Raw genomic sequence first — 20,431 nt, 5'->3', positions numbered from 1 at the left:
GTGACAGCCCCCCATGAGCCAGTGTGCATGTGACTGCCCTAAATTGTGTTAAGTGGATGGAAATGTAATAAGATGGTGTGGCTAGTCTTGAAATTTTAATGAGCAATTTATTTGGATGACCTTGTGATTGGCACTTGTTTCAATGGAGATGCACAGATGATCACGGTACAGGAGTTGTTCCCAACAATATGAATAATACACCTAAAGTTTGTTTTAATGGAAACTAAAGCGGGGAAAAGCAAAAACCCAACCAAGATTATTTGGTTTGTTTCTTCTCATAATAATGCAGTATGAGCATACAGGACTGCTTTTGCTACTAGAGTAAAGTGTTTGTCCATTTTCACATATTCTGTCTCACAGAAGCTCAAATATTAATCCATTACTTGTGCTTGTCCAGCTTGAATAGGCTGCAGGATTCACCTTGTTCCTACATTCAGTTTATTGGTGGCTGTCTGGAGTAGATAATTCTGGATCCTAGTCTACTCTCTTTTTGCGTAGCTCTCCCTCCCTGAGCATATTCTTCTAGCGGGGTCTTGGGATTGCAGTCGGTTTTATAATGTTGCCTCACCAGAGTCCCACTGTGCTGCTGCAGATTTGCTTTTGTTGATGTTTCATCCCTGTGATTCTTCCATGCATATCCCCATTTCTAAAGCACACACCCAACAGAAAATTTTTAGATGTATGTTTGCAGGTACATTTGGCTGCCATTCGCCTTCCGTTGCAAGTGCCAGGCGTTTATGAAACTGGAGCTTTGCTTATCTCTCAGACGCTTAGTCTATAGACTGGCTTCTTCTGTTTTAGCAGAATGCTTACAGGCTGGAGGACTGCATCACATGTTGCAAAATTCGCACATGGAAGGCATTCCATAAGAATCAGTGCGCCATCTCTGCATGTAGATTGCCATGTGTGACATCCACACATGTGGGTTTTTCCACTGCATCTACACCTGCTGTATATGCACTGGGTAGCACCAGAAAATGCACATCCCTTGGAACTCTGCTGAATGATATTCTGATTGTAGCTGACTTACTGTAACATCTCATTTCTGACTTGGTTCGCACAGGAACTCTAAACAGAACCTCTGCATAATGAGAACACTCTGGGTTCCTGTAGCAGCTCCGACAACTGCTACAGCCACCTAAGAAAAGCTTCCTTCCATCTTTCTTTTGGCACTACCACCCACCTCCTTCCAGGAAGGAGAACAGGGTGCTCAAGGGGGCAGTAGGGCTGGAATGGGGACTCTGAGTGGGACTGTAGAAACAGTCACCTTAGAGCAGCCTTTTTCAACCTGTGAGTCCCCAGATGTTGAACTACAACTCCCATCACCCCTAGCTAGCAAGGCCAGAGCTCAGGGATGATGGGAGTTGTAGTCCAACAACATCTGGGGACCCACAGGTTGAGAACCACTGCCTTAGAGGCTCCTTACCATGTAGCGCCTCTGTTTAAGACTCCTGTATGAACTAAGGCAATAGCTTCTGCACCAGTTAAGTATTTTGGATTCTGTACAGTTCCCCAGGATTTGAGATGTTTTCACAAGTAACACAATCTGACCCATTAATATGAGACTGTTTGTTGTTCCTTTGCATGCCCTTGAAGGCAAAATATATTCCTCAAAGAGCTTGCGCTGGCCAACAAAGGAAAGGTTCAGTTTAAAACCCCTGAAGTTGAAAGTCAGGAATGATAGTTTTTGTTCCCAGAAGGGGAAATGGGCAGATGCATCCGTTTATAGAAGACTCCGTAATTTGTTGAATGTACGTAACAATACTCTATGCGTCATGTGCTGTATGTTGTCAGCCTCGTGCATGTCACTTGTTTCTCAAACTATGATTGCCAGGGGTGCTCAGCCGCTGGTGAACACCGTGACTTTGGGCATGATGGGCCAGAAGGTTAAAGTAGGCATTTACACATTCAGTCAGTACTATCCTGAGCCTGCAGATTCATTTTTAAAAAGAAGACCAAGAAGGATTTGTGGTCAAAGTAGCAGGTTTTTAAACCATAGAAGAAGGGGCTGCTGCAGTGGTACGCTATGTCCTGATCCAACATAGACTACCAGACACATTCACCCATCATTCCAAAAAGTTGGCTAGACAAAAATGGAGTGCTGTGTCAAACTCCCAAATGCTGTTAGTAGTATAGTTATAGTGGAGTCTTTAACTTTGTACAACATGGCCTCCTCCAAAGCAATGGGCTTGTGGGAGAGCCTGTGGCAACCGCAATCTGTAATTCTTCCAGTATTCACTGTATGTGGTCTTCAGAGAGGAGGCCTAAGACCATTAATGAGTTTTTTAAACAATATATATTTTTCATCAGTATTTAGCTAGTAAAATGGACTTGCAAAAGTCTCCATCCATGCAATACTCTCCCATCTTGGGAAATGTTTGCTTTCTGCTGCTTTCAGGCTGTGCAGGTAGACTTTCATGCAACAGTTGTGGGGTGATGCCTCCTTGTGGTGGCTCTTCAAAATTGACCTGCCCTTGTGCCAGCCTCGGCCTCCAGATGTTTTACACTACAATTCTCATTAGCCCCAGGCAGCTGTCATAGTCCAAAACATCTGCAGGGCATTTGGTTGAGGAAGCTTGCCATAGATGGATGAAAACAAAAATCAAAATAAGTCCTTTCAGACTGTCAGTGTAAGAGTCAATCTGCTTGCTAATTAGCACATGAATACTATTCTCTGTTGCTGTGTCGCCTCTGTATTTCAACTTCATTCGCTGTGGGAAATCGGAAGGGCTGGATGATTCTCCACGGAACTCCCTGTTTCTTTATAGTCTTCCACTCAAAAACTCTGGAGTTCCAGAGTAAAAAAAGAAAATAACTGCATTTTTTCACTCTTGGGCCTGGGGACTGACACTCCATAACCAGCCCCAGCCACTGTTAATGCGTGGCCTTTTCTCAGAATGAGAGTATGTGGTGCTTCAGATTGTAAAGTTCCCATTTACTGTAATATTTTCCTTTGTTATGGGGTTGCCATGAATTATTCAGTGAATTGTGAAGTAGTTTGCCTTTCTCTAATGACATCTCTTGAATTCTTTATCATGCCAAGACAGAGGGAGATATCTTGACATGGGCTGAGTGTGTGTGTGTGTGTGTGTGTGTGTGTGTGTAACTTTTTCTTTCTAAAAGAAAATGCTGTCTTTTGGGAGACTCCTATTAATTTGATTTGGAGCAGCCTAGCTAGAAAACTGTGCACTAAATAAATGCCACAGAGAGAAAGAGTCATTAAGGAGAATGAGGCAGACGCCTCAGCTAACCTGTGCTGGAGGAGTTGTGTGGCAGGGAGATCAAGTTGGAGGACAGAGACCTCTGTTCGCCACACAACCTGTTCTACACCTCACAAGCCAGTCTGTTGCTCTCAGGCACAGGGGAGGGTATTTTTCTGTGCTGAAGTTGAAGTAAGAGTCAGCTTCCAACCCATACGGCTTTTGCACATGGAAAGATTGGAGGAGGCACCACCTTGCCCTTTGCCTCAGCAGGTCTTCAGCAGGTGTGCCAACTCCCAGGGGCCGAGACAGTTTCCACTCCCCCCCCCAAAAAAAATATTTTTTGAGCAAGCAGAGCACCCCGTCCCCAACTTCAAAGGGCATTCGGCTCTGCCCTTGGCTCCTTGCAGCGTCGCAAGGATGCTTTTGCTGTGGGCTCTGCGAGTCCGGGGTTGAGAGTTGGCAGCACAGACAGGGAGGACCAGAGTGGAGCCTGTCTGAATGGGGAGGTAAGCAGCTTGGTGGGGCTGTGCGCCTCCAGCTCTGCTTTTCAAGGAGCATCTGTGGTGTGGCAGGCTGGGGAGTTCTGGGTCCCCTGTGGGCTCTTTTGTGCTGCTGTTAGGCAGGCAGAAGAAGAAGAAGAAGAGTTTGGATTTGATATCCCTCTTTTCACTCCCTTTAAGGAGTCTCAAAGCAGCTAACATTCTCCTTTCCCTTTCTCCCCACAACAAACACTGTGAGGTGAGTGGGGCTGAGAGACTTCAGAGAAGTGTGACTAGCCCAAGGTCACCCAGCAGCTGCATGTGGAGGAGTGGAGACACGAACCCGGTTCACCAGATTGCGAGACTACTGCTCTTAACCACTACACCACACTGGCAGAGCTTCGCACACACCCACGGAAGGCTGCTGAAAGGCAGCCGGGCTGCCAGTGAGGGCAAGTGGGGCAGGAGAGGTGCTGGCACATGGGCGACAATTGCCAAGGGCCAAGGCAATTTCTGCCCCCTGGCTTCTTGCGTTATGCGACGTCAGGGTGTCATGCACATGGCGTCTTGGCATCACATGGTGTTGCATATGGGGCCCCCTTAATCCCGTTAAGAAGATGGCACCTCTGGTCTTCAGCCGACCCTCCCACCTACAGACCGCATGCATGCTGTACCTTTAAAGCACATTTGAAGCACAGTCTTTCCCTCAAAGAATACCGGGCAGTGTAGTTCACCCCTCACACCCCAATAGCCCTTAGTTAACTACAATGCCCCCAATACTTTTTCTGGGGAGGGATGTCCCTTGAAGATGCTTTAAAGGTATGATGTGCAGATAGCCATGGACTGTTGAAGCTTTGGAGTCATCCAGGGGCAGAGCTGCATGTTATAAGGCTCATGGGACAGGCATGTGCTGAGTTCCCATCTCCCCTCCTCAATACATAGCGTCCTGTGGGTGCAATTATGCTGTGCGTTTCCCTGCCCCTACTCCATGCCACTGACTACAGGTGAGGAAAAGCTCGGCTTAACTCCAGAACACCATGAAACATCACAAAGGGTGAAGAGGATGCTTGAGATGGGGGCCCGTGGCAATGCTGGCTGGTGCCTCTTGGGAAGGGAGGTTAACAGTAGGTGGCGCCAGAGACAGGCAGAGGCAGCTAATTCTGGTTTTGTCCATGCCCTTCTCTCTGCTGACCAGCAGAACCACCCCTGGAGTGGTTAGGCAGGTGGATACTGGCTGGGGAAGACTGAGGTTGATGGGGTAGTGCCCCAGGTGCCCTAATGGACCATCCTCTACTGGTTGAGTTAGTTTCTGGACATAGTAGTGTTACAGGGGAGGCAGGAAGGCTCTTCCCTTTAGGGTGACTTTGTGCATCCCTTCACTTTCTTCCAAATGAGGTTAGCCAGCCCATGCTACATTTGCAGGCCCTCCTGCGCTGAGTTGGGCTGCCCTAAAGTCCTGGCCTGATGGCACCACTTGGAGGGCGTTCCATGTTTACTAGGATGGGGAGTCATGCCTTGCAAATGGTACATTAGTAGGACCCCACAATATGCCTGTGCTTTGTGTATCGCCTGCAAAGCCTTTTTTCAAGGGCTGATTTCCACTGTTTATTCTGTTTGTTGTTTGTGCTTCTTTCGGCTTTGACGGTAACCAAGGTCCTGTTCATATGTTACTTAGAAACAAGCCACCAATCCTGAATCATGAACCCACTTTCTGGTAGCAGAGTGGTAGCCAGTTAGAATCCTGCATGTTCCCCTACACTTTTTTGCCATGACAGACTTAAGAGCAAAGCCACATCAATGTGGCATGTCAGCTGAATGCCAGTGGAGAGGGAGTTCAAAGGTCATATGTGGGGAGGCACCAGCAAGCTTTCTTGGCTGCTTCCACTCAGTCCTGTCAGCCCCCTGTGTGCAGCCAAAGAAAGGCAGACACTAGGACCCAGGAGAAACCATTGGCATGGTAGCAAGCTGTACTATAGAGAAGGGGAACCTCCCTCTTTGCCATGATCTCAATGGAAATTGATCCCTCAAAGTTGCCATTTGCATCAGTCAGATAGCCTCCATAGGCGCCAATGGAGGCTTCTCTCCATACGGACGTTTGGTGGTGGGGACAGTTTTTATTTGGACCACAGCAATTTGGACCCCAACCCTTTGCAGTGCTGCTGCTGCTGCTTGGGCACAATCAATTTATTCACACAATTAACACCCGTGTGGCTGTTATCCCGTTGTCTAGTTTTATGTTAGGAGTGCAGCTACTGCTTACATTTGTTTTTAAGCGTACCTGTTAATTATATCCACGCAATTAACAACATGTCAGATCTGGTGTTGAGATACAGGGAAAGGGGCATCACTCAGTCTTACCTCAATAGCATAGCAGACTGTGATAAGTACTTAGACCACCTCAACCCATATTGCTCATTTAGAGTGAACTCTCCCAGGGAGATTGTACACAGGGAAGAATTTCCAGTTTCTGGGGAAAGCAAACCCATCTACAAATTCCTATCCCTTCAAATCCACAAATCTGGCTTCTTTGGCAAAATAAAAGAAAGAAAACCAAGTTCAATTCAAAGGGCTTTCCATTTCATCATGTTTTACTGAACCTCATCTGGAGAAAGCATAACATATGAACAGGGGTGTGCTTTTTCTTTCATCTCACCAGTTTCATGCTCCAGTGCTGCATCAAAATAAGGATATTTTGGGGCTCCAGGGACGACTTCTTTGTAAACAACTTACTAACAGATAAACAAACATTGAGATAATCATATGAATTATTTCTTCCTCTTCTTCTTCTTCGTTCTCGTTCACCTATCTCTCTTAATTTTCCCACCTCTGTAGGGTTGTCCCACTAAACTACTGGCACAGATCAATCCACAGAGTTGTAGGATGCGTGGCAGATTCTGTGCATTTTTAACATCTGTGGAAAGATTGCTGAGAGCCCCTGAATCTCATAGGGGTTAACAGACACATTTCAGAATTATACCTGTACATAGTGAAGCAGCCACTTATAGGCCTGCAATTTGGGGTGTCAAATTGCACGTTATTCCAGTTGCAGCCCTATATCCTCACTTACCTGGGAGTAGGGCCCATTGAGCTCAATGGAACTTGAATAGGATTGCACTGTTGATATATTATCTTCCCTTCTACTGGAAGAGGGATGCCTTTGGATTCTCTGTCCTAGATGCCAAAACATCTTGGTCAAATATTCTGCCTCTGAGCTTACCCAAAGCTTGTTGTGCTAGTTCTGGTCTAGCTTCCTCCAGCCTGGTGTCATCTGGAAGCTGTTGGACTCAAACTCCCATCATCCCTAACCTGGCTGAGACTGATGGGAGCTGGAAGGCACCAGGTTGGTGTAAGGCTGTTCTAATCATTCACACTTTAATAACAGAAATCGGAAAATATCTGTTAAACAGCTGCTGAGATTTATGTTTGGTGTGCGTTGGATATGAATTACCGTACGCTTACTTAGTTGCTAGAATGCTTTAAATTGTTCGCTTTTGTTCTTGCATGCTGTAAAACCTCTGCCGCCTAATCAGACGGAAATTTGCTGGCAGGAAAATGATGAGGCTATACACTTATGAGTTCCTAGCAAAAGCAGCCCTGTCAAGCCAAGCCAAACTCAGACTAAGGGGCAGGAATTCGTGTTTAAATTAAGCTGAGCATTTTAAAATGAAAAACTACCCCAATTTTTCTTCAAAAGGCTCATTGGTGGTGGTGTTGTTTTTTGTCCTTTTCTTTTCTCTTTTGCACTGATTTTTGAGGCAACTTAAATCCAAATAAATTGCCATTGCCCTAGTTGTAAGGCAGGGGAGCGGTAGCCACTGTCCCTAACCCCTTTCTTTCTTTCTTCCTCCTCTCCCTTTTTCTCTCCTTCTCTTTCTCCCTCTCTTTCTCTCTCCCTCTGTCTCCTTCTTCATGCCACAGGGAAAGGTTTGAAACGGAACGTAACAGCCCACGCTTTGCGAAATTGCGCAACTGGCATCACGGCCTTTCGGCGCAAATCCTTAATGTCAAAAGCTAAATAAATCCTATGAATAGTAAACAAATGTGCAAGACAGACCTGCTCTATAAAGAATAAACTGCTCTCCTGAGTTAGCGCCTAGGAGTATTCCGTATATTGATACACTAGGAAGGCATAACACTGGGTGTGGTTGTTTTTCTCAAAGTGCTTGTCTTTTGCTTTCTGTTGCTGGTTTCCCTCCACCATCCTGTAAGTCCTCTGAATTGTAAAATGGATTAGATTGGCCTTCACCACACGTATAGTGTAGCTTGAAAATGCTGACTGGCTTAGCTATTATAATTTCTAGCTTTTAACTAATGTAAATGAAACAGGGAGATGGGCAGATTTCTGCAAGCAAGTATATTTATATATAAAATAGCTCCAGAGTATGTTCCTGCAGATTAAATAAAACTGGAAATAGGAAGTTGGAATGGAAAGTGTGCCCAGGGCTTGGGTTTGCCAAATATGTAGACCTCTTAGTTGGCGTAGTTCAATGATGTCATTTTAGATAAGACATTTGATGTCCAGGCTTTAATTTATTTTTTCCTTGTCTGTGGCATATCTTTAAGCGCTGAGGCTTAAGGTGTCGCCTTTGAAACCTGAACCTTGCTGTGAGTGTAAAGTGGGAGGTGGTAGCTCAGGAATTAGAGAAGCAAAAGGCACAAGATAGCAAAACCTTGTAATGTTGGCCTGGAAGAAATGAGGAAATATGAGGAAAAATTGTCTGCTGGATTTTTAAAAAGCATGGCATAACTTTTAGACAAAACTTTGCCTGTTCTGTATTGCAGTTGCTTTGAAACCCAGTTTTCTCTGTATATAGCAGTGTGGTTGACCTGAAATAAAGACTCTAAAAAACAGATGACCTTACGTGCCTTTTTACCTTAAGTTATCTTGCTTCGTAACATCTAAAGTCTCCTTTATTAGAGAACTTGTCTTCTTATCCTCTATCCTTAATTGCTGTAAATATGAAAGGACAGAGCCAAATAGCAATCCAGTTTGGAGGCTAAGGAAACTTGCACACAGACAGGGCTACGTGTGTATAGCATATCACAACCACCAGTCAGAAAGATAAGGCATTGTGCCAAACAGCTGTTGGGGAAGAGAACATGGGGCTCCATTTAGGCCTGCCCAGTCTCTCTTTCTTGCTAGACAAGCTGTTTTGACAACAACAGCCAATCTCTCCTGACAGAGTTCAGAGCTGCCGAATGCATTGGCGTAGCCAGAATTTTTGTTAGTGGGGAGCAGGCCTCTTGTTAGTGGGGGGCAGAACCTCAGTTAGCTATTTTATTTACTTTTATTGATGGGGGAGGGCAGCTGCCCCTTCCTGCCCACCCCTTTGGCTACGCCCACGGCTGAACAGATGTACAAATGCATTGCTACAACCACTGATTCCCCTCCGTCCTCCCGCAATGACTAAATCTGTACTGGCTTTGCAGTTTTTCTGCCTGGTTGAGTACAGATTCCTTATTTATTTTTGTCTGTGAGTATTTAGCACTCATTGCAGACCCATCTCCACAACTCTAGCCCAGGAGAAGAGCCATGGCTCAGTGGGACAGGGACACCGCTCAGTCATACAGCACCAACATTGCATACAAAAAGTTCTAGGTTCCCTGGCATCTCCACATAGCCATGGGAAAGATGCCTGTCTGAAACCATGGAAAACCAGAGCTAGTCATTGTAGCTGATACAGAGGAACCCAAGTGGGATAGCTCAGTTGATATAGCATGAGACTCATGATCTAAGGGTTGTGAGGTCAAGCCATATGTTGGGTGAAAGATCCCTGCATTGCAATTCTATTATTCTAACCTGTCTGACCAGTGGTCTGACTAAGGTGACCTCTTAGCTTCTATCTTTACTATTAAGAACCTTTCTGTGTGCCTCATTATTCTCCCATTGTGCTTTTTTCAATCCCCAACACCTTGCCTTTTCCATAGGGGAAATTGAATATGATAGTTTCACAGTTGCATTTCAAATCACCCCTCCTCTCCCTCCCGCATTCTTGCCAGTTATAAGTCCCAGTTGTAGCCATGACAGTTAAGGAAGGCTTCTTTTGGGAGGCAGCGTGGGTAGAAATTTAGCTGGTAAGTTAATTTTTTAAAATGGCACATGCTTGGGCAGAGGATGATAAAACACTGCAGTCAATGTTCTAAAACAGAACCTTGAGAGACCACTGTGGTCGGGGACATCCCTGGTGGGACTGGGCCAGGGAGAGGGGCTGGGGCCAGACCTGGCCTTGTGCTTGGATGGGGAGGGGGCATGTTGAGTGCCACAGCCAGCAGCCCATCTGTCTCTCACCCACCCAAGGAGGGTCTCTGCCTTCTGAGTTCCTAGAACAAGGCAGGGAGGGAGGGGGGGCTTACTGCCATTCTCACCAGTAAAGGAGAAGGAAAGGGGGAAATGTTAGCTGGGGGGGGGAGGTGAGGAGAGGAAGAGGGGTGGCAGAGCAGAGGGAGGTCAAGGCAATGGGGTACACACAGTGTGATTTGCCCTGGGCCCTTCACCCCCTTAGAACCAGCCCTGATTGTGCTGGCTGTCGCTGAGAGTAAATGCTTTTTGAGAAAACCCCAGTGAGGACATCATGGACGCTTCAGATGTATGCTTCTGAATTGCAAGCTCAATTGTGGGCTAAGGGCGCAAGGTGTTTAGGAAGATGGTGCTGCTTTGGTGTAAAGACTACCCTGCAAACATTCCACAGGAGAGGAAACGCTTGAGGCTTTTGATGTAAAAGTATACAGAAAAGGCAATTGCTTCCACGGGGACAAATAGTGCAGCTTTGGTAGCTCTTACTTATTGCTATCAGGATCAAGCCAGACATCTCTACAACTCTTTACCAAGTCTTTATTGGATTCTGGATTAGAGTCCTGGATGAGAGTTCAGGTACTTTCCTACATTGTTAATTTTGCTTCCTGTTTGGACCAGTGGAAGAGGCTTCCACTAGGATTGTTTCTGTGCCATGTTGAAGCTTTCAAGATTGAAAGCCCAACCTATTTCTCTTTAATGCATCCCGCTGGCCAAAGCAAACTATTCAGGGTATACCTACACTATAAACTTAATTTCTAAATCATTTTTGCCACTGTGGCTTCCCACCCCATTCCCAAAGAATCCTGGGAACTGTCAATTGCTGGCGATGTTGAGATCTCTCTGTTCTCAGAACTAGAGTTCCCTAGGGAGATGACTCTTAAGCCATTTTTAATTTGTCTGCAGATATACCCTCATTATTGGCCTGCATCAAGCCAGTGCTTTCATTTGCCTTAACATTATATTCAGGGCTGTGTAAGTTCTTAATTTTGTGCAAATGCAGAAAGGGCACCAAATTTTATAGAGAGTATCAAATTAAGTGTCCTGAGAACTTTGGTCTTCATTTTTATTTTTATTTTTCCTAAAAAGGCAATTTTCTGGCCCATGTGAGTATAAGTTTGGGCTTGTTTTTTAATTTAAAAAGTGTGGGAAATGCCTGGTGAAATATCAAATCAAAAGGGGGGGGGCTACTTAGTGCCTCCCATTGTCAAGAATCAGATCCTATAAAGCTTTTAGACCCTGCATTCTCTACGACTGATTATGAAAATAAGCAAATACATATATATATAAAAATTGGTATGGGTTGCAGCCTTCCATTTTTCTTGGAGCAAAATTCCAGCGATCTTGGAGGAGAATTTTAATTTTAGAAAACGACCAGAAATAAAGAGCACACAGCCTTGACTAAATTAATTAATGTTGCAGAAATGAATCTCTGGCATTGACTTGAGTTGACTGGCTTTCCTTATCGCTGGCTGTTAGCACGTGAGTTTATAGTAGTTTTCTGCCACATTGTTTTGTTTCCGATGTAGCATTTTGTTGTCTTTCCATCTGCACTAACCACAATGCCTTCTGACAAAAGTCGGCTTTGCAAGCTAATATTGTGGCAAAGTATATGTTGTTCATTTTGGCAAACGCTGCTTCTGTTTCTTAACTTTTCATGCCTGAGGGGAAAGGGCAACTTTTCTGCCCCCTGCCCTGATCACAACATTATGCAGAGTAAGGTGGCAAAATGAAACCGGGGTGTTCTGTCTTCTACTGCCTGCAGTTGAACCGTCCAGCATTTGCCCGTCTCATTCTACCTGAGGCTCTGCCCATTAGAACAATGATGGGTAACCCTTCAAAGTCTGAAAGATCCATTCTCCCAGTCTCTCCTGGGGTGCTGCCTATCAGAGGGGCCAGAGGCAGAGCTCTGTGGAGCACCAAGAAATGTAACGCCTTTGTACACCCACACAAAAGTCAGAAGTTTCTACATTTGCATGTGTGCATCGCCCCACTCCTTACCCAAACAAGCAAGATCAGTTGCAGCCAATGACATATTTTAGTTAGATGGGGCAGAAAGAGGGAATGGGGCAGGGTCATTGAGGGAGGGTGCTGTGCCTGAGAGGCAGATGTCCTAGGGAGAGTCCCAAAGATTGGATAGAGAGGCCTGGATGGCCACATTTGGCCCTGGCCCTGAGATAATGCCACAACTCTGTAGAATGAGTCCCATTCTGCACATATAACAGCAACCTAATTGTTGCGTCTAATGAAATAAAACCATACTGTCCAAAGCATTCTCTCTCCTGTACCAATCTTATAATGTAATATCTGACTACTAGGCTCAAAAGTTTTTCACTAATTTTCACTAATTACACTAGGGATTGCATGGCCCATTATATTCACTTAATACAAGGCTAGGTATCATTATCCCCAAACATTATCTAAAGTTTGTAGTCTTTGGCTGGATCTAGACACATCAAAAAAGCGTTTCGGTTAAACGTGTTGTCACAGTGTTATAATGCATATACAATGCATATAAGACGCTTTTTCTTTACCAATCTAGCTGAGTTCTTTGTCATGATAAAGAGCCAAAGGGGGGTGGGGTGGAAAATAGTGTAAAATAATTCAGAAAATAGATGGCAGTAGCAAGTAGATCAACTGCAGCCAAATGGGCTGGTTCTCATATGCTTGATTGTTCAGCACTTGAACACCGTCAGCTGAATGTGTGAACAAACTATTGAAAAGCACTGTGGTTGAGGTGAGTGGAAGTTCTGCCTGTAGTGATTAGTTTTTAATGGCATCTTTGCATATGCAAGTCATTCCTTGGTGCTCTCTAACCATCAAGTGATGAACATACATGTGTGAACTGGCCCTTGATATCTGCACCAGAAAGCACTTATAGCTCAGTAGCTGGGTTTATAGTCAGTAATTTTTGTCCTTCCGTTCGACCGTTTAATATAGCCCATTGCTAGCACATCAAGAAAGATTAACATGTAAAGTTTTAAAAACAAAATAGAATAGAGAATTGCTCGTTGAGATCTGCACTTGCTGATTCCTTTTGTCACAACTCTGAATATTTTCCTTTTCTTCTGCATTGCTGTAAGGGACTGTATTTTTCCCCCTGCATTGTTTCATGCCATTCTCTCTCATTTTAAATTTCACAACTCCCCTGCCGTCATCATTCAGTAGCTCCTTTGATACAGACACTTAAAAGAACAATTTCTCTAAGATTCACTTTTCCCCCACTGCAAGATGATGGTTGCCAATGGATGAATTTTGCCACTCGAATAGCTGGCCATCTTTATCACCCTGCCGGGTGGTGTAAAAAATCATGCCAATCACCTACCTTTCCAGATTTAAGTGCAAAAGAGTAGCAAAAAAAAAACCAACATTCCTTACTATTTCTCAGGATGATACAGACGACTAGCATAAGGAGCAAAGATCCATTGCACTGCGACAGTTTGCTAAGTGATAAATTATCGTTTACGGTATATTCGCTCATCATCTTGCAGTGGGCAAAGCTGGTATGTAAGCAGAGGACCAGTTTACTGAGTGCACTTGTTAAACAGTTGTCTGTCCTCAGTCACACCTATTTTATTGATCTCCTCCAGTTAGATGCACATGGACCTGGGTGTCACTGCAGCCACCACAAAGGGTTGAGGAACCTGACGTTCTGACAGTCACAGAAAGGACTGAGATCCAACAGAGGCTTCCACTGGAAGAAGGGGATGATTTTCACTGATCCCACACTGTTCCAGGAGGGTCCCAGACCCCACAACCCTACAGAACAGCCTTTCAGGGCGGCTGTAGGGGGAAGGAGGAAACAGCCAAAATGGCCGCCCCTCTTCTTCCAGCAGGGATCCCCTGTAAGCAAAATTCTGCTCAAGGGATCTCTGGGCCCAAGCTTAAACATCAAAGCCACACATACATAGTGGAAGGCTGAAAATCAAGTTGGAATTGTCACCATTCAGACTAGTTCCATAAGGACCTTGTTACAGGGCGATGCCAAAAATTGCATTGGAACAGGAGCAACAGATATATAAAACAAATTCACCTTCAGGCTAGCATAGCCTACAGTGATTCCCACTCCCCGGTGCCTTTTCCATAATTTTAGAGGCCTAATGCTGCTAGAAGCCTAATCTTTGGTCTTGTCTTTGATCTGGATCATTTGCTTTATGTTGCTGTAAATTTGGCTACGTTGGAAATAAACTGCTTCAGATTTCCTCGCACCCCCAAGCTGAATGGGTGTGGAAGTTTATCTTTAAAATGTTTTTTGCATGCCCTTTGGTTCTTGGTATATTATTTTAACACTTCTTTTCGTTCACAGACTACTTTGTCTAACATACACACTCGCACACCACCGAGCCTGACTGCTGTTCTATATGTAACCTTGCAAGTGGATTGATAACTTGGGCTTGCCCATACAGCTTTTATGTGGTATATTATAGCTGCATAACAGGGGATAGGCAACTTTGGTCAGAATTTCTTATTCCCAACTTGAAGTCTGGGGCTGGTTGATACATCTGTGCTGAACACGAATCTCACCTCCCCTGGACTGGCCAGTTTCAGAGGATATACAGATGAAGGGGTTGGTGTAGCCAAAGTACTGCTGTTTCCATGTTTGGAATGCCCCTGCTTCAATGGAAAATAAGTAATGCTTGATTTGGGGACTCCATTCTCATGCTTCAAAATGAAGAATGCATAGCATAGCTAGCTCATGGGCATAGTGACCATCTTCTCATAGTAATAGATCTTCTCAATAGTAATAGATTGGTGGGATATTGCCAGGTGTGCAGTTCCCCTGTGTTTGATATCACGCGCCAGAGCTCCTAAGGAAAAGCTTTATCCTTTAAGTGCCTGTTTGACAAAGCAAGAAGGATCCTCAATTCTGGAGAGATCCAAAGATGTAAACTGCTGCACCTACACAATTATTCCAAGAACTGGAAACCAAGCTGAGAGTTAGACGTCAGTGGCAATTAGTACACAATTGGGCACATCACTCTGAAATCTGTATGGAGTCGCTCAACTATTAGGTGTTTCACAAAGGATGGGCATTTTGGAGGAATGTAATACTATACCCCCAGTAATTGGGTGCCATCGCAATGGCTCAGTAATTTATTTAGGTCAATGTATTGGTAGAGCATGGGGTTTACTGGTGTGTATTTAAAAATAAACAAACAATAAAATGGCAGTCTATTTTTAAAAAAAGGATTGACAGTTCTCAAAACTAAAGATCTAAATGCATATGTCTATTTATCCTACTGTATATCTGCAAAGCACCTGATTTATAAACACTTCAATTTTAATTAAGTGACCAAGTACATAAGTACATCAGAAACAGGAAACCAAAGTTTCTCTTTAGCTGCTCCCATAACAGTAGTGCTGTTGATTAAAGGTTCACAGCCTCCAGATTTTGCTGGGCTACCACTCCCGTCAACCCCAGCCAGCAGGGCAAGCAGTCAGGAATGATAAGAGTTGTAATCCAGCAACATCTGGAGGGCCGCAGGTTCTCCACGCATTTAGATTAGCCATACATGTATTCAGCTTGCATTTCGATGCATATCTATAACTAGTTTGCACTTCCTGAACCAAGATTTAGCTGCCCTCGAGATCTACACTTCTCAGAATTTTGTGAATTCAAAAAAGTGTGCACAAAATACACATATCAATGAAAATAACATTCCAAGCCACATTGTGGTAGAGGAAGTTGCTTGCGAAAATGTGTATATTAGGCAAATTTATCTACAAAGACTGCACATATTAGAAGAAATGCATATGAAAATGCATATTTTTAATGTAGGCTTTAAAGAAACACTTGCTAATGGGTGCAGAAATGGGGCAAACTGAACCGAAAGTTGGGAAACTGAGAGAAACTGAAATTGACAAATTTGTCCATCCCTAATAGCAAGCAGTTACTATCTTCTATGAAGCATTTTGTTCTATGAGAGAAGGGCGGAGGGAACTCATCTTCTAAGACCATGCCTGCCACCTGGAATTTGCATTAAAATAATTAACAGCCTTTGAAAGGAAAGAAAAAGCGTTTCCCACTTAATGGGGGGGCACCTTTTGAATTGATTGAATGATTAATTAATTGGTTGATTAATTATCGACTAAGACTTACAGTATGCAGACCTACCTGACAGTAAACCCCACTGACACAATAGGTCATACTTCTCTGCAAACATGCAGAGAATGTAAACATTTCAACCCTAATTCTTACTCTAGACAGAATATATGCCAATAGATATCCAGTGGGTTCTCTTAACTATCTTATGGGGTGCTTATGCCTAGTTCTCACTGAAATTTCAATCCATTAAATTTTCAGTTACCACTGCAGATGGGGACTCATGGGACTGAATGTTCTTTCATACAACCTACCCCCTCCTCCCCAAAGAAATCCTCAACCCTCCACATAGAAAACTAGCCTGTCAGAAAGAAGGCTTGGCTAGATTAGACCCCTTCTCCTTGTAATCTAGCTTTCTAAGTGCATGGATTTACTAATATTTTGTACAGAAAGACATTGAATTGTTGGAGCTCCCAGCTCCCCTGCAGTCTGAAGTGGGGCAGTCCAGATGCAGGTGTACCACCTAATGAGAAATTAGGCCTGCATTTTAAATTGTTTTCCCTGGCGTTCTCAGGGAGCCCCTTGTCTGTGTCCGGACCCTAGCAAGGGCCCTCCCTGCTTTGCGAACTGCTGGAGTCAGCCATGCACCACCTACCTTTCAGCACAATTCAAGAGTTCTCCCACCACAGGAACAATCATTAATTGTATTCATACTATATTCCCCTCCTTCCACAGTGGCAAGAAAAATGTTGCTGGATCTCCCGAAAACAGGTAATGTGTTTTTGTAGACTTGACTCCCCTGTTTATTACAGATGCTTTCCCTCGGACACAGAATGGTCACACCCAGCAAATAGTTATCCTGCTCATCAATGGGTTGAAGCCCGCTTAACCTTATCCTAAATTTGGGGTTATTTGATTTATGAACTGTTTGAACAGATTAGAATACATGTTTATAGTGGATAAAAAGGGGTATCTGCACTGTGAAACTGTCCTCTAGAAAGAGATTGGTCTTGGTTTCAATCAGGATAGATGTTAACCTTTCAAATGTAAATTCACTGGAATTATGCACCATTTTATTTAGAAGTATTTTTAGTTACATTTCCCCCCCCTAAAATTTTCTGGTCAAGTAACAGAATGGTTCTTCTCTTGTGCTTTCATTCTAAATTTCTCTTTGAAAATTTCACAGCTGAATTAGGAGGGGGACACGTAATAGGGCTGTTTGCAAGTCACACCCATTTCCCTGTGTGTGTGTGTGTGTGTGTGTTTTTGTACTATACAGCACATGTTACTGCTGAAATATGGTTGGTTCAGCTATCACTGTGCAGCTGGTCTGCGTTCACCATGTATCTCCTCCATTCATGACTCACTGTTTTGCTTTATAACTTAAATCTCTTGCTTTTCAGTATTTGGACCTCCCATTTTACCTGACAGTTAAAGAAAGTTATAACAAGTTTCTAGATTTCTCAGTTCTCTGAAGACACTCCTAGGCTGAGTTGGATCCATAAGTGCATCTCTGCAAGCAAAGAGCATCTTCAGCTCATGGAAGTTCTGTTTTAACGCCTTGCACACAAAAATTAAAACCTAATCCATATATATGGATTTGCTTTTAATTAATGTTCTTACTTAATAGACAAACATAAACAGTAAAGTCACCAAATTAATAAAATGACAATTGCAAACAAAAGAAGATATATTAAAAACAATCAAACAAAATACCAAAAACATACATACAACTACAAATCCATAAGTTCTTACGTACAGACTTATGTCACCATATTCTTTAATCCTAATTCCTTTTCTTCTCCAACAGACTTCCATCTTCCTCTAAGAGGGTCTATTTTATCTATTTGTTAAACTGCTCCTTTCATCCTTTCTTTATTTCTCCTATTTTCCACGAACTATGTTAATAATCCATAGTGTGGTTTGCAAAAATTAATCAAAGCAAATCCAGGTTTTTACTTGGGGACACTGGTTTTTTTACATAATCTCTATAGATTCCCCATTTCTTTTGGAATTTTTGGTTAGGTTGTCTCCTAATTGCATCCGTCATTTTTGCCAACTCGAGATATTCAAATAGCTTATCCTGGCATTCCTTTTTTGTTGGTACTATTTCACTTTTCCGGCTCCAAGCTAATAATAGTCTAGCTGCCGTTGTGGCATGTAAAAATATTCTCTTTTTTTCATTCCACCTATTATCATTTTCCTGTTCACACAATAAATTGTCCAGGACTTTGCACAACTTCATGAGCAATTGGAAGCATGAGAACTGCTCTAGAATCTACCCATTTAAGCACTGCAGTATGTGCACTCTTGGACAAGGGATTGTAAAACAAAGCTAGTGGTTATTTTCTTTCTCTTCCCAGTAGTAGAATGTATTTACCATGGAAATATGGCATATTTTCAGATGCTTTTGAATCTATGATGTCAACAAAAATGTCAGAAAAACCACACTCTTCATTATGAAATCCAGGAGTTTTATTTGGGCACCTAATATTATATCTTGGCATTTATTATTATTATTATTATTATTATTATTATTATTATTCCATTTTAAGGAGCAACTCGTTGAGCTCTCTCTCACAAAAGCCTTTGAAATTTGGAGGACTTTTATGGGAATTATGCCGGGTGGGTTGTATCCTTGAATGCTCTTCTTTAACACATGGGAAATAGTGACCCTGAGGCAGCTATACTCCCATGCAACTAGTTCTGCATAAAAACTAGTGGCCCCAAATGCGGATGTGAGTCCACATCAAAAGTTGCAGCCTGTCATTCCAGCGGGACCTGGATGACCAGTGCAATACGGTTGTGCATTGAGATGCACACTGCACCCGCTTTGCCTGCACACACGGCAATCTGCTTCTGTGTGCATCTCCTCCCTGCTACATGAGAGCTTTACAACAGGATGCAAAAACGTTTCAAAGCATTGCATCCTACAGTAGATTTACATAGTGGACATGTAGATCTATGTCCTTTAAATGCCAGGTCCTCGTTTGGCCTGATTCCAACCCCGTCCCTCCCCTGCCAAGGTCTTGGTTGTTCTTTAAGTTGGAGATGATGTGATTCCCCACCCAATGACCTCTCTTAAGCACATGCACCCTTGTAATCTCTGTTGCCCAGCGCTGCAGGTACTGCTCATGATGCACAGTATGCGACGTCAAGTGTTTGGCATTGCCCTAAGTCTTGCAGCACAGATGCCAACACTGACAGAGCTAGAGCAATGGCCTCCAAAGGGTCCGTGAGATTTGGGACTGGTACAAGTCAGAGGGAAGCCAGCTGCCACAGTGCTGGCCAGACAGTCCCTCCTGCTTTCTCCAGTAACCAAAGGTACACTGCACCATGCAACTCCATGACTGACCTGGTTTGGATCTTTGCTTTGGGTTTTGTAATAACCTCTTCTAACTTCTAATGGAACATTCCAATATTTAAAGACTCTCTATACCAGCAGTTCGCAACCTGTGGGTCCCCAGATGTTGTTGGACTACGACTCCCATCATCCCTGAGCTTGACCTTGCTAGCTAGGGATGATGGGAGTTGTAGTCCAACAACATCTGGGGACCCACAGGTTGAGAAAGGCTGCTCTATACAGTCTATATACACACACATACCTACACACACACACACACACACACACACACACACACTGTATTTAATATGAGACATTAAATGTTACATCTTACCTCACTGTTAGATAATTGTCCGTAATAAATGATTACAGCAGCTTCACGTCTCCAGATTATTGCACAATAACTGCAGCTGTCACTTATAAAGGGAATTTGCCCCAACTAATTCTGTTTTTTAAAAAAACAATTCCACAGGTATGTGTTCGCCCAGCCTTTGTAAATATGTTCACAGAGGTTGCTAGCCTACAGTTGTTTTACTATCCTGATGTAGGCTGCCAGAGAAGGGGTGGGCAGCCGCATCCCTCCTCCTGCAATCTGCTCAGAGGGGCAGAGCTCTCAGCTCCTCCTCCACTAGTTTTCTCACTCGTAGGCATGCAGTTTCCTGTAATACTCAGCTACAAGGCGCCTGCTTAAATACGAGGCTGTGTTAGCCACAGAGAGAAATTAGGTCCAGAATTGGAGCTCCTGTGTGAGATTTCCCCCATTCACTTTAGCGGAGGGCACAGTTTCTGAAATATACTCAGAGTCGAGTGTGAATTTCATGCTGTTTATTCAGCTCATAGTAGCAATAAACGAAACTTTCCCCCAAACGACTAGCTATATATACATTATTTACACAATGGGCCCCATGTGACTGGCTAATTCCGGGCTGCTCCTGTAGGCCAATCAGGTTGCAGATTCACCTCCTCCAGAAGCCTGATTGGCTGCTCCTGCAGGCCAATCAGGTCACTGATTCACTTCCACCTGGAGCTGGATTGGTTGGCTCCTGCGGACGAATCAGATTGCTGCATTCT

The 20,431-nt window shown here is 43.8% G+C and overlaps 1 protein-coding gene across 50 annotated transcripts in view; it reads left to right on the top strand.

Moving 5' to 3' along the window:
- Positions 1 to 20,431, top strand: part of LDB3 (LIM domain binding 3) — a 148,360-nt gene that overhangs the window by 96,358 nt on the left and 31,571 nt on the right. For 23 of the 50 annotated variants that reach the window (XM_083740332.1, XM_083740369.1, XM_083740345.1 and 20 more), the window contains 2 exons: positions 16,753 to 16,788; positions 19,135 to 19,341. The exons of 10 other annotated variants lie outside the window; for them this stretch is intronic. In XM_083740332.1, coding sequence (XP_083596458.1) covers positions 16,753 to 16,788; positions 19,135 to 19,341 — 243 coding nt within the window. Of the gene's footprint in view, positions 1 to 7,600; positions 8,534 to 16,752; positions 16,789 to 19,134; positions 19,342 to 20,431 lie in introns of those variants that run through there. 17 more of the 50 variants (XM_083740357.1, XM_083740336.1, XM_083740328.1 and 14 more) reach the window with 2 other exon arrangements.

This window comes from Podarcis gaigeae, assembly GCF_964106915.1.
Source record: "Podarcis gaigeae genome assembly, chromosome: 5".
NCBI classification, from domain to species: Eukaryota; Metazoa; Chordata; class Lepidosauria; order Squamata; family Lacertidae; genus Podarcis; species Podarcis gaigeae.
This window is presented reverse-complemented; position numbering and strand designations above follow the sequence as displayed.